Source organism: Pristiophorus japonicus, chromosome 9 (genome assembly GCF_044704955.1).
Source record: "Pristiophorus japonicus isolate sPriJap1 chromosome 9, sPriJap1.hap1, whole genome shotgun sequence".
In the NCBI taxonomy this organism is placed as follows: Eukaryota; Metazoa; Chordata; class Chondrichthyes; family Pristiophoridae; genus Pristiophorus; species Pristiophorus japonicus.
In genome coordinates, this window is record NC_091985.1 from 29135866 (window position 1) to 29154022 (window position 18157).

Genomic DNA, 18157 nt, shown 5'->3' on the forward strand with positions numbered 1-18157 from the left:
AGTAAAAAAAATTGTATCTGCGTAATTAATTATTCACTTCATTAATAATTGGTAGAATCTCTGAATGTAAAATCTGTTTACACAGTCCTATTTAGATTTAAGGTAAACCGTGCAGTGTTGTGGAAAAACTGACCTTGCAAAGATTGTAGTAGCAATTAGACTTTGGAAAATAAATTTACGCCTGAGTAACAATTCACCACTCGACCTATTATTTTTGGTTTCTATTCAAATCAGTAGCCTCAAGAAACAAAAGCCATGGGAGAGTGCACAAGTCTCCATGGTTATAGTTTAGAGCTTCTACAGATCGACCACTGAGTATGAGTTTGCATTAATACCAAAGACGTTTTTTGTTTTATATATTCAGGGAAGAATGGACAGAAGCTATCCAAGCAGTAGCAGATAGACTTCAAAGGCAAGAGGAAGATCGAATGAACTGCAGCTCTAGTCCCAATCTAGATATTACAGGGGAGGATGAAATGGACACCTCCCTTAGTCATCCCAAACGCAGAGTGGTAAGAGCAATTATTGCTGCTTATAAAATAAATAAGCTTTATCATCTGGTGTAACATTTAAGTCTTGCAATAATTTTACAAGAACAGCTTGCATTTATATAGCACTCATCACAAGCAGAAAGAAATCTATGAGCATTTCACTCTAAGGATGAAAGAGATAGTATGGACAGTGACATTCGTGAAAGGGGAGGAGAATGGCGAGGATATGATGGGGTACATGATATTATATGACCTGCAGCTAAAATAACAGCTGAAAAATAACAGCTGGGTTGGCTCTCAGTTTGAAAATATTTTAGGTTCAGTAAGTTACTTTTTACTTTCCAAGGGTTGAAAGATATTTTATTTTTGGCAATTTTAATCATAAATGAATCATTATTCTGTAAAATACCTTCTGCTGAAGTCCAGATAGTCTACACCTTCCTCATTATACTAGATTAGTTTCTTCTATTGTACTGATAATATGTCTTTGAAATTATCTTGGAGGTTACTGGATGGGTTGCAACAGATCACAAGTCAGTAATTCAGTTCGAGGATTGAGATCATATAAATTGCAAAAGCAAAGTTGGCTGTGATCTGCAAGATACCCAATATTTTATTCTATAATTTCTGCTTTTGATGTCATCAATTAGGTGAGTGCTGTAGGAACTCACAGAATATCAGGTTATTTTAGATCCCAGTTCTCCATCTATAATCTATTAAAACTTCCATCTCACTTAATTCGTCAGAATCATGTCATGCTATTTTCATTATATTTTTCAGTCACACTTTTCATCGACACTGATCTGTGATTTAGTCCTGCTAGATAAGTCTATGGGCTCAATTTTCCCCAATGCCGTTTTTTTTGGCACCGACTACTCCAAATAAATAACTTAAAAGTATCCCAGTTCTAATTTTTAAAATTGCTGCCACGCAGCCTGTCCTTTAGCTTCGGGGGGTGGAGCCTAATGTCTGCGCCGAAAAAAGGATGCCCCCCATTCTATGATTGTGCAGGGGAAAGAAATGACGTTTTTTACATTTTTTATGGGCGCGCATGCCCAGTACACATCCCGGTCTGCATTCGTCCATTTTTAAAGAGTCAGTTGTGTGTGAGAACTGTGAGAACTTTAATTTTCAGTGGAAAAAAATCGGAGTTGCAATATGCAACGCGGCTCAAGGACCAAGAATTTCTCTCAAGAGGAAGTGGAGGCACTAGTTACTGTAATTGAGGCCAGATGGCACGAGCTGGACACCAGCAGAGGTCGCATAAAAGTTTCACCAAAAGAAATGAAGAAACACTGGAACCAACTTGCAGAAGACTAATGTGCAATGGTGACCATCCCGAGGTCTGGAGGCTGGTACAAAAAGAAGTGGCAGGACCTTGGTCAAGTAATTAGTGTAAGTAATCTTTTAACTTAGTCACTGGAATTGCAACTATAAATGTGACCATCTGTATGTCCCACCCAGCAGAAAGACACCCCCACTTAAAAAGTTATATTTTCACCTTGCAGAGGAAGGTGGCACACAACAAAAGAGAGAGAACTCGAACAGGAGGAGGCCCAACAAATCTGCACCCTCTGACACCCTTGGAAGACAGGATCGCTGCTTTGATGGGTCCTGCCTGGAGAAAAGCAAACACCACTGCACAAGCTGGGCCTGCACTCGAGGGAGAGGGTAAGTCCTGCAAATTCCACATTCTGGCTTTGCTAAAACTTAAGTACTGCGCAGGCTAGCCATGCTTCGGTCCATGGGGATGTCTCCGTCAGTTGCGCTTCGGTTGATGCAATGTGCTATCATTCATCGTGTTCCTTCAAATGAGCCTACTGCCTGTGCTGTATGAGCCTACCGCCTGTGCTGTGTGAACCTACTCATGCCACCCTTGCTCCCTCCTCTGCTACTAACCATTTGTCTGTTCTGTTATATTTTGCAGAACTTTGAGGTCAACCCTGACAAAGCTGAAACTGATGCAGACGATATAGACACGGCGGAGCCTGAAGAGTAGAACATCTTCCAATCCCACCTTCCCTGACCAAGAGCATGGGGGCGTGGGGGGGGAGGGGGAGGAGGAGGATGAAGCCCCCACTGTTGTACTCACTCTGGAGGAGGTGCTGGTGCCATCCATTGTGGTGCCAGTCCCTTTCCTGAGTGGTACGAGTGTTGGAACATTCCATGGTTTCACACAGTCCGAGGTGGTGGGTTCCAGTGGGATGCACCGAGCCACACCCAGGATGAGGAGGGGAAGGAGAGCTCGACAGCGCTCTCCTGAGCTGCAGGATGTAACAGATGTGGTTCAGATGATAGCAATGAGTGCGGAGAGCTTTGACCTTACGCGATTACTCCTGGACACCATCAGTGGGGTGGGTGATGAGGTATCAGGACTGTCGGGAGAAGTAACACTCTCACGAGAAATGGGAACACTGTCCGGGCACATTAGGGATGGAATGTCGCAGGTAGCTGATAAACTGTCGGTGAACATGAGGTAGGGAATGTCACAGGTAGCGGATACACTGTCAGTGAACATGAGGGAGGGAATGTTGCAGGTAGTTGAGATTCTGCTGGGGCACATGAGGGAGGTAATATCGGAGGTGGCTGCTGGAATAAGGGAACACGCCCAATCCCCGCGGCGATTGACAGAATCAACTGCCACTCCCATTCCAATCCCAATAGACCAGCGTCTGAAGAGGCCCAAGCCGGGCCTTCCACATCCTCCCTCTCCCTCTGCCTGCCCACACCCCCATCAAGAAGTGCGCATTAGCTGAGATGCTCAAAAGAATGAGCTTGGTACCAACCCAAGAAATGCTGCGCCACTGCAGGGGTGGAGTCACCAAGACCAAGCACAGTCAGGCGGTCTCAGAATAAGGTGGAGGAGAGATGAGTGCAGCCTTTCTTTGCTGCTGTTGTTATTGTTGTTACTGTTGTTTTTTGTAAGTGATGTACATTTACAAGTTTAAAGGTTTGTAAGTGATCTTCACTGAAAACTTTAAGGTTTGATACAAGAATATTTTTATTAAAGTTAGGTTCAGTACAAACAAGTGTTAAACTTTTGAATAAAATATATTTTAAATTATAACTGAATCATTTACATTATTTGTTCCATTACTGACAACTTTTTGAACTAAAAAAGAATCATATCCATTAGAAACATAGAAAAATAGGTGCAGGACTGGCCATTCGGCCCTTCGAGTCTGCACCACCATTCAATAAGATCATGGCTGATCATTCACCTCAGTACCCCTTTCCTGCTTTCTCTCCATACCCCTTGATCCCTTTAGCCGTAAGGGCCATATCTAATTCCCTCTTGAATATATCCAATGAACTGGCATCAACAACTCTCTGCGGTAGGGAATTCCATAGGTTAACAACTCTCTGAGTGAAGAAGTTTTCCTCATCTCAGTCCTAAATGGCTTACCCCTTATCCTTAAACTATGTCCCCTGGTTCTGGACTTCCCCAACATCGGGAACATTCTTCCTGCACCTAACTTGTCCAGTCCCGTCAGAATTTTAAATGTTTCTATGAGATCCCCTCTCATTCTTCTAAACTCCAGTGAGTACAGGCCCAGTCGATCCAGTCTCTCCTCATATGTCAGTCCTGCCATCCTGGCAATTATTTGCTCCATCAACACAACACAACATTACGGAACAGGTCCAAACAGTAAACATGGTCGTCCATTTAGAATAGTTGCCGCTGAGCCTTCATGCAGCAAAGTGTTCATGGATGAACTGCTGGTGCAAGGCTCGAGCAATCGTTAAAGGGGCATGATGGCCCGCTCTCTTCTGCCGTCGTGCTCCGGGTTCAGGTAGTTGCATGGCTTCCTCATCCTCATCCTCATCATCTACATCTTCTTCCTCATCATTAGCCACTCTCACCTCAGGTGGGTCTTCTACTACCAGCTGCTGCTGCCTCATGGTGCAGCATGCAGCAGACAAAGTGAACTGACCGACAATCTCGGGGGTATTGCAAGTAGCTTCCAGAATGGTCCCAGCATTGGAAATGCTGCTTCAAGATGCCAATGGTCCTCTCTATTATGCTGCGCATCGCAATATGCGACATGTTGTATTCCCGGTCAGCTTCTGTCCAGGTCACGCTTCGGGCGTCATGAGCCAGATGGCGATGCCGTATCTTCTGGCTGCTGCTGAAACATGGCAGATATAGCGCTTTCGCATAGGATGAAAGCATCATGGGTGCTCCCAGGGTGTCTTGCATCAACTGCCATGATGCAGTGCATGTTGTCACAGACGAGCTGCACATTCACGGAGTGGAAGCCTTTTCTGTTCCTGTACATCTCAGAATCCTCCAAAGGTGCTCGCAGGTGATGTGGTTACAATCAATGCAGCCCTGTACATTTGGGAAGCCAACAATCCTGGAGAAGTCCACAGCCCTGTCACGCATTGCCTGGGCGGTCATGGGGAACTTTATCTAGTCATTCTTCCGGGCATGTAGTGCAGCAGTCACCTGCCGAATGCAGAAATGTGTTGCATGTTGAGCAATGACATGCACATCCCCAGTTGTGGCCTAGAATGATCCAGATGCATAAAATGAAAGTGCAGCTGTAACCTTTACTTCAACTGACAAAGCAGTTCTCCTGACGCTTCTGCGGTGCAGGTCTGCTTTTTATTAACTCACAGATCTTGGTTACAACTTCTTTGTGGGATCGTAGCCTTCTCAGACAGTCTGCATCACTCACGTGATGCTGTCTAATCAATCCTCCTCCACAGCACAATCAATCATTCAGAAGCCTTGCACAAGGTATGGCATTGTCAGTATTGCCCCCATAATTTACTTGTAGCTTAGCAAGAAGGTCAAAACAGCAGGACAAAGCATTCACATCTTCTTTCCTCTCCAAGGTCGACGCCCTAGTATGGACCACACCCTGGTCTGCGCATGCGCAGTACATTTGCTTAGAACGGGAAACTAGACATTCAATGAAGAAACAAAGTCTAATGCAATTCTTTAATTTTTGATTTTTTTTCAAAGTACCACCCCACCATCAAACATTTCCTCACAGGCTCGAGAGTCGGCTGGCAAAATTGCTCCCTCGCCTCGCATGGGCTCAGCGTGTTTGGGCTTCTTTTGAAGCTGCTGTATAGCCCTAAGGGTTCTCATCCCTTCAGTTCGGCTTCCACCCCACCCCACCCCCCCGGGGCTCCTTTTGAAGCCGAGCCCCTGTGTCCGGGCGAGGGAGCGATTCTGACAGCCGATGCTCCGACCCTCTAGCCCGGTGAAGAGATGTTCGGTGGTGGCGTGGTACTTTGGGAAAAAATCAATAGTTAAAGAATTGTAGTAGACTTCCATTTTCTCCCTTTTGACTTTGAAAAAATTAAGCTTCATGATGCATATTCTTTGCTTTCTTGATTCCCTCCAAAACGTCGCCCTGAAAACAATGGTGTCTTTCTGCGCCGATTTTTTAAATATGCACTGGTTTTTCTTAAGTGCCCAGAAGGTCATATATGTCCTCCTAGGAAAAATGTAAGTTTGCCAAACTTGCTTAAATGTGAAAAACTGGCTTGGACATCAGGTTGCGCCCCCTATGAAGCAAAAAAATACTAACCTAAAAAAATCGTGACTAACTGAGTTACGCTGGCGCAGAAACTTTGGGGAAACTCGGATATTTTAATTTACGCAAAAAAAAACTGCACGCCAAAAAAATGGGCAGATAACTGGGAAAAACTGAGCCCCATAAGTTGGTGGTTGGTGCTCTGGTGGCATCTATTCATTATGATTGGCTGAGTGGATAATGTGATCAACCGGCTTTGATTCTCTCAGCGCCTTGCAATAAGTATGCCTAACTCCAGCAAAAGTGCTCTATAGGTACATTTTCCCAACTTTACCAAGTCCCTGCTTGTTTTTTTGTCTAGTTTTTGGAGGCTTAAACTCTTTTTTTTCACCCAAGGCCCATTGCCTGCTTTGTGTTGTCCCAATTCTTTTTTTAAATTTTTGTTGTACTGTGTATTTCTTTATTTTCCTGCACTTTTAGTAACCCTGTTGTGTGGTGTTTTTCATGTACTTCCATTGTGTGTGTATTTTTTCTCCTCTGCTCTACATTCAGTATCTTCATTGCAATTTGTGTTATGTTTTCTCCCTGCTTTTTTTTTCAACACCTGTTACCCATCATCCTAAGTTTTGCTCCCCACTCTCCTTTTCTTTTGGAATTCCTCTTCCTTGTCTGTTTTTCTCAATTCCTGTATCCTACTGTCTTTTTTTTCCCCTCACCCACACACCCAAAATCTGTACAGTGTAACTCCTCACTATTACTTGTTGCACCCCTTTAACTACCAAGCATTCTCCCTTCCTCTTTCACTATTATACTTGAGTCCTAAAAAGTTTTCTTATCCATGCTCACTTTAAGAGCCCATTTAATTACTTCAACAGCCCTCTGAAAAGCTTACATACCAAATAATCTCAAACAAGCGAGAGCCTAACCACTGCCCCTTGACATTCAATGGCATTACCATCGCCAAATCCCCCACCATCAACATCCTGGGGGGTCACCATATTCCAGAAATATAACTGGACAAGCACATAAATACTGTGCCAACAAGAGCAGGTCAGAGGCTGGGGATTCCCAAGGGTCTACTGACTCCCAAAAGCCTTTCCACCATCTACAAAGCACAAGTCAGGAGTGTGATGGAATATTCTACTTGCTGGATGAGTTCAGCTCCAACAACACTCAAGAAGCTCGACACCATCCAGGACAAAGCAGCCTGCTTGATTGGCACCCATTTCATCACTTTAAACATTGTACCTTCTACAAGCTGCACTGCAGCAACTCGCCAAGGCTTCTTCAACAACACTTCCCAAACCCACCACCACCACCACCAAGAAGGAAAAGGGCAGCAGGCGAATGGGAACTCCATCACCTGCAGGTTTCCACACACCATCCTGACTTGGAAACATATTGCTCTTCCTTCACCGCCACTGAGCTAGAATCCTGGAACTCCCTCCCTAACAGCACTCTGGGAGTACCTTCACCACACGGACTATAGTGGTTCAAGGCGGCTCACCACTACCTTCTTAAGGGCAATTAGGGATGGGCAATAAATGCCAGCGATGCCCACGACCCAGGAACGAATAAATTAACCTCCCATTAAGAGTACTCATCTGTCCTAACTAATGCCAGAACACAGTCACTTCCACTTACAACAACAACAACAATTTGTATTTATATAGCGCCTTTAACGTAGTAAAAACGTCCCAAGGCGCTTCACAGAAGTGTTATAAGACAAAAGTTTGACATTGAGCCACCTAAGGAGAAATTAGGGCTGAGGACCAAAGGATTGGTGAAAGGGCTAGGTTTTAAGGTGCGTCTTAAAGGAGGAAAGAGAGATAGAGGGGCGGAGAGATTTAGGGAGAGGATTCCAGAGCTTAGGGCCAAGGCAACTGAAGGCAAGGCCATCAGTGGTTGAGCGATTAAAATCAGGGATGCTCGAGGGCAGAATTAAAGGAGCGCAGATACCGAGGGGAAGGAGGGAGAGGGTGTAGTTGTGGGGGGAGTTTAGAGATCAGAAAAGGCCAGGCCATGGAAGGATTTGAAAACCAGCATAAGAACTTTAAAATCGAGGCATTTCTAAACCGGGAACCAATGTAGTCAGCAAGCAAGCACATGGGTGATGGGTGAACGGGACTTAGAGTTAGGGTTAGGATACTAGTGGCCGAGTTTACTTAGGGTAGAAATAACTATCCTCTGACCTGTTGTCAGCAACGCCAAGGAAGATAAACTAATGTAATACAAAATGTAAAACAATGTTGTTTTATTTTACTGTTGTTAAACTTTCATGCAATGTGTGATTTTTAAATTCTGATCAGTTACAAACATGCACTTACTGAACTGTAGCAGGAGTTTAACCAACGACACTGATGTTTGAAAATCTCCTGTTGCTACTGTCTGCAAGAAATGCACTTAGTTCGCTGCAGCAAAAAATGACTGCAGGCAAAAATTCAGATTTTAGCATTGTTTGAAAACAAATCTATGGTTTCAACCTAACGTGGTGTATACATGGGATGGACAATCCTAATAGCTTTCCTATGAATGATACGATCAAGTACAATCGTGAAACACAGATAAATATTACATGGTTTATTTTCTTCCTTTTCTCCCCAAATATCATCTACTTTAGGATTGTTATTAATAACAAAGGAATGTTATTTCAATAACCCTACCCGACTTACATCGCACAAATAAAATCTTGCAATAACTATGTTCTGATAATGGCAATGCTGCTTTACACTATCCTGCAGCAGAGAGAATGGTATATTTTTAAAACAGTGCTAGTCAGTAGAAAAAAGTGCTTTATAAGCAGGGGAGAACGGGTCTAGACCAGTTTCTTTTTAATTTCCACTTTTTTGTCAGCCAATCTAAACAACATTTTTGATGTGATACCTCATCCTTAATTACTTTATCCAGGAACCGACAAAACTTTTCCCAACTAAAATAAGGACAGTGACGTCTCAAATTATAAGACATGATTGTTAACAGTGGCTCTTATCAATGGATTTGTACAGGATGTGAAGAAAATTAAGTTTTTCATAAAGCATATTATGCAGGAAATTACAATTCATCAGAAAGGGGTACTCATGAAGTTATGCATTGTATTTAAGGATGACGGTACTTCAATAGTGCAATTTAAATTACAACTGCTGCTTAAAATGGACGTTTTTTTTTAAAGTGACGTCCAATAATTCGATATTGCTTATTTGTTTGCTGACTTTTTATATGTTTAGTTCTTTGACTCACATAGGTCACTCAGGAGATCGTCGTCTTAAATTAGGCCATTAGATGGAAGGCCACACAGCAGCTGAGCATAAGGGGCGGAGAGAGCTCGAGATCAGTGATCTTTTTATCCCTCATTAAATAACATTGGCTGTTAGTTGATCACAAATGGAAAGAGGAGCATGGTGTGATGATCAATATTCCCCGTAATTTTTTGGGGGTGCGCGGCCTCTTTAAGGGGCTGCGCGGCCCATTCAAAATACCACGCATGTGTAGTTATTCCTATTTAAAAGTTGGTCTGCCGGCTGCGTGGGAGCTGCTAAGAGCTGCACAGCTTTAAGGGAACATTAATGATATATTGACACTACACACTTCAACATATTTCTCAATCGAAATGATCCCTAAAAGTATGGCAACAAATCAGACACTTTAAAAGATTTTTTTAAATGAACATATGTATGCACGCACAAACAGGCACACACGCAGTTAAAAACATAGAAGATTGTGCAAAAGGCTTACTTTTAAATTCAATTGAGAAGTTTTTGAAATGTCTGTTAAAACTAGTGTGTGCTGGTTGGACTCCTGGTTAGCTGATGTCAGCTGTGACAATAGAGATGGTACATTTAGATTCTATCCCCATCCTAGGGATGAGAAAAAAATGACTAGTCACTGCTCCTAGTCACTATCTAGCAACCTCTGCTGGAAAGATGGACATCATATGATGAGATAATTATAGTCATAATCAAGCTCCTATCTAAGTTCAAATATGAAAATTAACCAATTATATGAGGCACCAGAAAGCAAGTACCAAAAGAGCCACTGTTTTTGGGAGAGGAGCTAGAAAAAGCTGGAGATACTGCTTCACTATAATGGAAGTTTCAACTATTTTTCACTCACTGTTTCAATATTGATACCTTTTAAAAAGATTTGTTGTTGGTATTACAAGAAAACATGGAGTAAGAAAACAAAACGTTATATTCCAATCTATTGTGCTATACCTATCCCATTTAATCAAAAGTTCTGCAAATTTTCTTCCTTTCTCCCCCCCAAGGTAAAACGAGCAAAATTCCAGAATGCATGTCATGCCTATTTAAGTTTGCATTCTGTATTATACATGCAAGGCCATTTGCCTTCCTTTGCATGAAATTTTCACAGTTCTAGCATTTGAGAAGCCCAGGTTCCACGCAGCATTCAATTATTTTTTATCCGTACTTAGCCCTTTAAATCTCAAACTCTAACCAGATATACAACATGCTATTTCTTTTTAAATGTGTTCATTGTCGCAGAATGAACTGGTTAATCTGAAAATCTCTATAGTTGAGCCTTGTTAATTTTAGAAGTTAAATATTCCCTCTAGTTCTGCATTTTCACTACAAGCTAAATAACTTGCTTGTGCTTAGAGTATCAGTTCCTTTCACCCTCCCAAAAGCTTAGATTATGTCTGCTCCCAGATTATTTTATCTAAAGAAAACAAGTTCAGATTTGTAAATCGTCTTAACTTTGAGCCCTTAGTGCTTGAATGTTCCTCATAATTTTTCTGTTAACCCTCTTCAGTTACTCAATGTTCTTTTGATGGTGATGTGCCCGAATTTCATACAGTATTCCAAATGTGGCTTCACAAATGATCAATGTAAGGATAAAGCAAATAACTTCAACTTCTAGTGAAATGCTGTTGCACTGTACCTTGTGGTGATATGCTTCGGGATAATAGCTTCACATTGAACATATACTGTAGCTGATTGATAATCACCACCAAATCATTTTTCTCTTCAACCTTTATAATGGACATTTCAAAGCAGAGTCCATTGATTGTGAACAAAATTAATTTCCTATTCCAGTGTGCACAACTTTACATTTTTCCACCATCCAGCTGCTATTTGTTATTTCACCAACTTAATTACTCCAGATCTCTTAAAATGCTATCAGTCTGTTTTATAATCAACAGCAGCAAATGTTATCACTTGTATCACTTATGTATGTTGTGACCAGCAGGGGACCCAGAACAGAACCATGCAGAATGCTGCTCCCTTACCAGAGCTTTTACTATTTATATTCACCACCTGTTTTCTAATACTGGGTCAGTTCGCAATCTCGTTATCTCATTTGTTATTTCTGTGAAGCTTGATCTATCTTTAACCATATATATATTTTAACAAACATCTTCTGAAATCCAAGTGAATTATGGCAACCAACTTGGAGAATTGTAGTGAGCATGTGAGGCACAACCTGTTCATAGAATCGTTCTGCCCCTCGGGTCTGCTCCCTCCATGACCTCGCCCCTCTCTATCTCTACCTCCTCCAGCCTTGCAATCCTCTCTACACTCCTTCAGTTTTGGCCTCTTGAGCATCCCCAGTTTTAATCACTTCACCATTGGCGGTTGTGCCTCCAGCTGCCTAGGCACAAGCTCTAGAATTCCCTCCCTAATCTTGTCCGCATCTCTAAAACCTCCTTTAAAACCTACCTCATTGACCAAGTTTATGGCCACCTGTCCTAATGTCTCCTTATGTGGTTCGGTGTCAAATTTTCTTTGATAACGTTCCTATGGAGTATCTTGGGATGTTTTACTATGTTAAAGGTTCTATATAAATGCAAATTGTTTTTAGTTAATTTTAATTTCATCCCCTTGGGTCTAATTAATTACTCTGATTTATATATTTACTTATTTACTATTGCCCCTTGGTTTAAATTACTTAGCACTTCCTTCCCCCTCTGCACTGAATTCCCACTCTGTTTAGCAGATGCACCCAACTCTCACTGAGCTCAGTGCTTATGGGGAAATAACAAGAAAATAACTTTAAAGGCATATTGATCTTGCATCTGCCATCTTCAGTATAAAATAAAAACCCACTCACAAACTTTAAAAAATCACTTTATAGAAGAAAGTTAAAGATATTTGAAGAAAGAGTAGCAGTTTCACAACTGAGCTGAAATTTTTTTTTGTGAAACCAATGCTAAATTGTCAGAGGTTTAACATGCAGCTCACATATGTACATTAATGAAACGAGATAAAAGGATGCATCAAGCTTGGTTGCTAAAGAATTTTCCTTAAATCTCTTTTGTTAGTGCATCTCACTTGTCTCTCAGAGGTGACATGATTTTCTTTTATTCTATTGATCAACTCTGATTAAGAGTGATGATGCAATCTGTTGGGTATAATTAGTTGCCTACTCTGAATGGTTCGCAGGTAGCTTCAGGCAGCTGTTAAGCTACCTTGTGTGTTGTCTGGGGAAGCTCTGTCATTGCTTTGACATCTGAAGTGACAAAAAATAGTGTGTAAATTGCTTTGGCACAATATTGTCCAGTACCTAGTCTCCACTGCAAATTGTTTTGGCACTGCTTTGGTTTGGACCTACTGTCAGCTGCTAAGTGAAGCAAACAATCCTGCTTTCCTGTCAGAGCTATTAGCACTATTGCTACATTTACCCTGATCATGTGACTTGACCAGAGGCTGAATGGAAGTTAATGACATAATTAGTCACTATAGAGGGACTGAAATAATTTTGAACAGGAGATAATTTCAAAATGATTAATTAAAAAAAAGTTGAGAAGAACTGATGCTTCAAGGAAGTTTTAACAGTGTTGTCACAAATAGGAAGATAGACATTTTCTTTTATCTAATTAACATAATACTTTTACCCTTCATTTCCCCAAGTAGTAATGTAATTTGGGATTAGATCTGGAAGTTTATTATAGCATTGTCTGTCTATCAATCTAGCAACAATGTAATTGTCAAGTCTAACTTCAAAAATGCATTGTCATATTTTATTCAGACTTGTTATGTGTCATCCTGTCATAAGACACATTGGGGCTTTCTTTTAAAAATTGACTGGGCCCAGCAGTTCTGTCCTGTACATGTATCTATTATCACAAATGTTGGGTAATTTGCTATCATTTTAGGTTTTCATGAAATTTATTAAGTGACATATCAATCTTAATCATCTAAGAACAAAAGAAAGATTTGAATGAGAAAAACCTATTCAGCCTCAAATCTACTTCGACAACCCAAACTTTATTCAGACTCTTAACAAAATTTTGACAGTTCCCACCTACATGATGTTCAGTAACTGGTTTATCTTTAAGATCATGTTTACATGTCCTGTCATCCTTGGTATCATATCCCACAAAGCTTCCACTCTAAATCTCAATTTGCATGTTTTCTTTTAACCTGCCAATATATTATATATGTTTTCCATTGTAAATTTGTAGCAGCAGCTTCACACAGACTTCTTTTTTTCCCTGCCTCTGATTTCTCGGCAGTTAATTCATCAGAAAAAAAATTGCTCATTTATCTTTGACATGCAATATAGTAAACAGTGCAGTTGGAAAAATAACACAGTTGTTCCTCCAAGAGGTGCAAATTTCTTATCCTGTATTTTATGAGCATGCTGCCACTTGGCATCAGCTGCTTTAGCACTCGCCTATATCATAAAATCTTACAGCACAGAAAGAGGCCACTTGGCCCATCGTGCCTGTTTCAGCACTTTGAAAGAGCTATCCAATTGGTACCACTCAACTGCTTCTTCCCTGTAGCCCTGCAATTGTCTCTCATTCAACTATTTATCGAATTCCTTTTTGAAAGTTACTATTGAAACTGCTTTCTCTACCCTTTCAGGCCGTGTACTCCAGATCATAATAACTAGCTGCGTAAATGTTTTTTCCTCATCTCACCTCTGGCGCTTTTGCCAATTACCTTAAATCTGTTTGAGTAGAGCTGCAGAACACCAAATGGCAGAAAATGCTAGTGGGAGTTGTGTACAGATCACCAAACAGTTAGTAGTGAGGTTGGCGATGGCATCAAACAGGAAATTAGGGATGTGTGCAATAAAGGTACACCAGTTATCATGGGTGACTTTAATCTACATATAGATTGGGCTAACCAAACTGGGAGCAATACGGTGGAGGAGGATTTCCTGGAGTGTATAAGGGATGGTTTTCTAGACCATTATGTCGAGGAACCAACTAAAGAGCTGGCCATCCTAGACTGGGTGTTGTGTAATGAGAGAGGATTAATTAGCAATCTTGTTGTGCGAGGCCCCTTGAGGAAGAGTGACCATAATATGGTAGAATTCTTCATTAAGATGGGGAGTGACACAGTTAATTCAGGTCCTGAACTTAAAGGTAACTTCGATGGTATGAGATGTGAATTGGCTAGGATAGACTGGCGAATGATACTTAAAGGGTTCATGGTGGATAGGTAATGGCAGACATTTAAAGATCACATGGATGAACTTCAACAATTGTATATCCCTGTCTGGCGTAAAAATAAAACGGGGAAGATGGCTCAACCGTGGCTAACGAGGGAAATTAGGGATCGTGTTAAATCCAAGGAAGAGGCATATAAATTGGCCAGAAAAAGCAGCAAACCTGAGGACTGGGAGAAATTTAGAATTCAGCAGAGGAGGTCAAAGGATTTAATTAGGAGGTGGAAAATAGATTTTGAGAGTAAGCTTGCGGGGAACATAAAAACTGACTGCAAAAGCTTCTATAGATATGGGAAGAGAAAAAGATTAGTGAAGACAAACGTAGGTTTTTGCAGTCAGAATCAGGTGAATTTATAATGGGGAACAAAGAAATGGCAGACCAATTGAACAACAAATACTTTGGTTCTGTCTTCATGAAGGAAGACACAAATAACCTTCCGGAAATACTAGGGGACCGAGGGGCTAGAGAGAAGGAGGAATTGAAGGAAATCCTTATTAGTCAGGAAATTGTGTTCGGGAAATGGATGAGATTGAAGGCTGATAAATCCCCAGGGCATGATAGTCTGCATCCCAGAGTACTTAAGGAAGTGGCCCTAGAAATAGTGGATACATTGGTGGTCATTTTACAACTCTGGATCAGTTCCTATGGATTGGAGGGTAGCTAATGTAACCCCACTTTTTAAAAAAAGAAGGAGAGAGAAAACAGGGAATTATAGACCGGTTAGCCTGACAGCGGTATTGGGGAAAATGTTGGAATCAATTATTAAAGATGTAATAGCAGTGCGTTTGGAAAGCAGTGACAGGATCGGTCCAAGTCAGCATGGATTTATGAAAGGGAAATCATGCTTGACAAATCTTCTAGAATTTTTTGAGGATGTAACGAGTAGAGTGGACAAGGGAAAACCAGTGGATGTGGTGTATTTGGACTTTCAAAAGGCTTTTGACAAGGTCCCACACATGAGATTAGTGTGCAAAATTAAAGCACATGGTATTGGGGATAATTTATTGACATGGATAGAGAACTGGTTGGCAGACAGGAAGCAAAGAGTAGGAATAAACGGGTTCTTTTCAGAATGGCAGGCAGTGACTAGTGGGGTACTGCAAGGTTCAGTGCTGGGACCCCAGCTATTTACAATATACATTAATGATTTAGACGAAGGAATTGAATGTAATATCGCCAAGTTTGCAGATGATAGTAAGCTGGGTGACAGTGTGAGCTGTGAGGAGGATGCTAAGAGGTTGCAGGGTGACTTGGACAGGTTAGGTGAGTGGGCAAATGCATGGCAGATGCAGTATAATGTAGATAAATGTGAGGTTCCACTTTGGTGGCAAAAACAGAAGGCAGAATATTATCTGAATGGTGACAGATTAGGAAAAGGTGAGGTGCATCGAGACCTGGGTGTCATGGTACATCAGTCATCGAAAGTTGGCATGCAGGCACAGCAGGCGGTGAAGAAGGTAAATGGCACATTGGCCTTCATAGCGAGAGGATTTAAGTATAGGAGCAGGGAGGTCTTACTGCAGTTGTACAGGGCCTTGGTGAGGCCACACCTTGAATATTGTGTACAGTTTTGGTCTAATCTGAGGAAGGACGTTCTTGCTATTGAAGGAGTGCAGCGAAGGTTCACCAGACTGATTCCTAGGTTGGCAGGACTGACATATGAAGAAAGACTGGATCGATTAGGCTTATATTCACTGGAATTTAGAAGAATGAGAGGGGATCTCATCGAAGCATATAAAAATTCTGACTTAATTGGACAGGTTAGATGCAGGAAGAATGTTCCTGATGTTATGGAAGTCTAGAACCAGGGGTCACAGTCTAAGGATAAGGGGTAAGCCATTTAGGACCGAGATGAGGAAAAACTTCTTCACTCAGAGAATTGTGAACCCGTGGAATTCTCTACCACAGAAAGTTGTTGAGGCCAATTTGTTAGATATATTCAAAAGGGAGTTAGATGTGACCCTTACGGCTAAATGGATCAAGGGGTATGGAGAGAAAGCAGGAATGGGGTACTGAAGTTGCATGATCAGCTATGATCATATTGAATGATGGTGGAGGCTCGAAGGGCCGAATGGCCTATTTTCTATGTTTCTATGTTTCCTCTGGTTACTGACCCTTCTGCCAGTGGAGGGAGAAAAATATTTTTGCAACACTCTTTGTCGTCAGGGTGTAGACTTCATTTTGTTTAAGTATAACTAGTTTTTGAATTTCTACTGTTTTCAGGAAAACATCTGTGTTAAATTCAATATATAAAGTTTGAATTCAAAATCTGTATCCACTACAAAAACCTATCCTATTGTGTCCGTTTCCTTCTCAATGGATGCAACTATTTTGGATTAATTCTGTTAGAACTTTGAAAGATAATGAAGCAGAGTATTTGCAAAGATGATCAGATTAATGATTATCAATGCTGGGGTTTGTAAACTTAAGTTGGACAGCAAGTTTTCTTCTTTTCCAACCCACTTCCACTCTCAAGCTTTTTTTCATTCCGTGTTTTCTGATTTTCTCACTAAATGTACTATTGCAATCCAGATGTTTGTTAGGTATGAGAAAAGAGGTATGAGAAGATGCATCTGAGTGCTGAATGTTGGAAGATGATGTAACATTTGCATAGGAATCTAAGGCTATATTAGATGGGATAATTAGATGCAGCAAGAGGTAGCAGTAATTTCAAGATCACAAAATAAATGCCTATAAAGCACTGTAAAGATCTGCATCATCTATTGGGTCCTTTGTGCTAACTTATGAAACAGTGAAACAAGTAATAAATCTTTCAAGAACTCTGTAAGCATCTTATTGAAATTGCATTGTGCCTTTTGTCAAAAATAGGCCCTGAATTTCCTTGATGTCTGTAGCACCGTTATAGTTCACCTCCTCTGGGGAAGTGTGATCGGCAGAGAGAGGGTAGAGAAAACCAATCCCAACAGTATCCTCCTCCTGATGAAATACTTAGAACATGGCCTTGTCATAACCAACACCTTGTTCCGTCAGAGAGACAAGTACAAGGCTTCATGGCAACACCTTCGCTCCAAGCACTGGCATCTGCTAGACTATGTCATCGTCCGAGTGAGGGACCGCAAGGAGTTCCGCATCACCCGCGCCATGATAACAGCCAACGACTGCTGGGCAGACCACTGCCTAATCCGCTCCGTCGTCTCCATCAATGTAGCCTCGAAACAGCGGTGGCAACAGAAACACTGCTGCAGGAAAATAAAGTTGGAGCACTCAAAGACCCTGCCACAAAAGCCCTATTCAGCCAGCACCTCACAACCAACCTGGCGACTCCCAGTGATTCAAAGACGCAGAGTGTCCACAGCGCCTGGTCTGCACTCAAGGCCTCCATAATTAGCACTTGACCAGGAAACCCAATCTCGCCGACTTTGCAACCGGATTTTCGCCGCGATTTGACCCTCTGCAGCGAAAACCCAGAGGGTCAAATCGCGGCGATTCGGGTACCTTTTTGTGGCGGCGCTTCCATGTACCGCCTTCTGCACCCAGAATATCGACAGGGTCATAACTGTGGTGCAGCCTTGCCAGCAGCATTAAATATGAAGACCTGCAAAAAAGGTAAATTAAAGTTTATATTTTTAAATTATTTTTCAACAATTTAGTAGGTAAGGGTTTTGTTTTTTCTCCCTTCCAAGGCCTCTCTCACAGCGCAATGGCCCTAGACTAAAGTTGCTGAAATTCATGGTTTGCGCCACGAATCCTCATGCAACACGACTTTTAAGGCCAAAAAGCGGGCCTAAAAACGGTCA

At 41.6% G+C, this 18157-nt stretch overlaps 1 protein-coding gene across 3 annotated transcripts in view; it reads left to right on the forward strand.

Moving 5' to 3' along the window:
• akt3a (v-akt murine thymoma viral oncogene homolog 3a) overlaps positions 1-18157 on the forward strand; it is a 493259-nt gene that overhangs the window by 332296 nt on the left and 142806 nt on the right. For all 3 annotated transcript variants that reach the window (XM_070889219.1, XM_070889220.1, XM_070889221.1), the window contains exon 5: positions 365-512. In XM_070889219.1, the coding sequence (XP_070745320.1) occupies positions 365-512 (148 nt within the window). The remainder of the gene's footprint in view (positions 1-364; positions 513-18157) is intronic.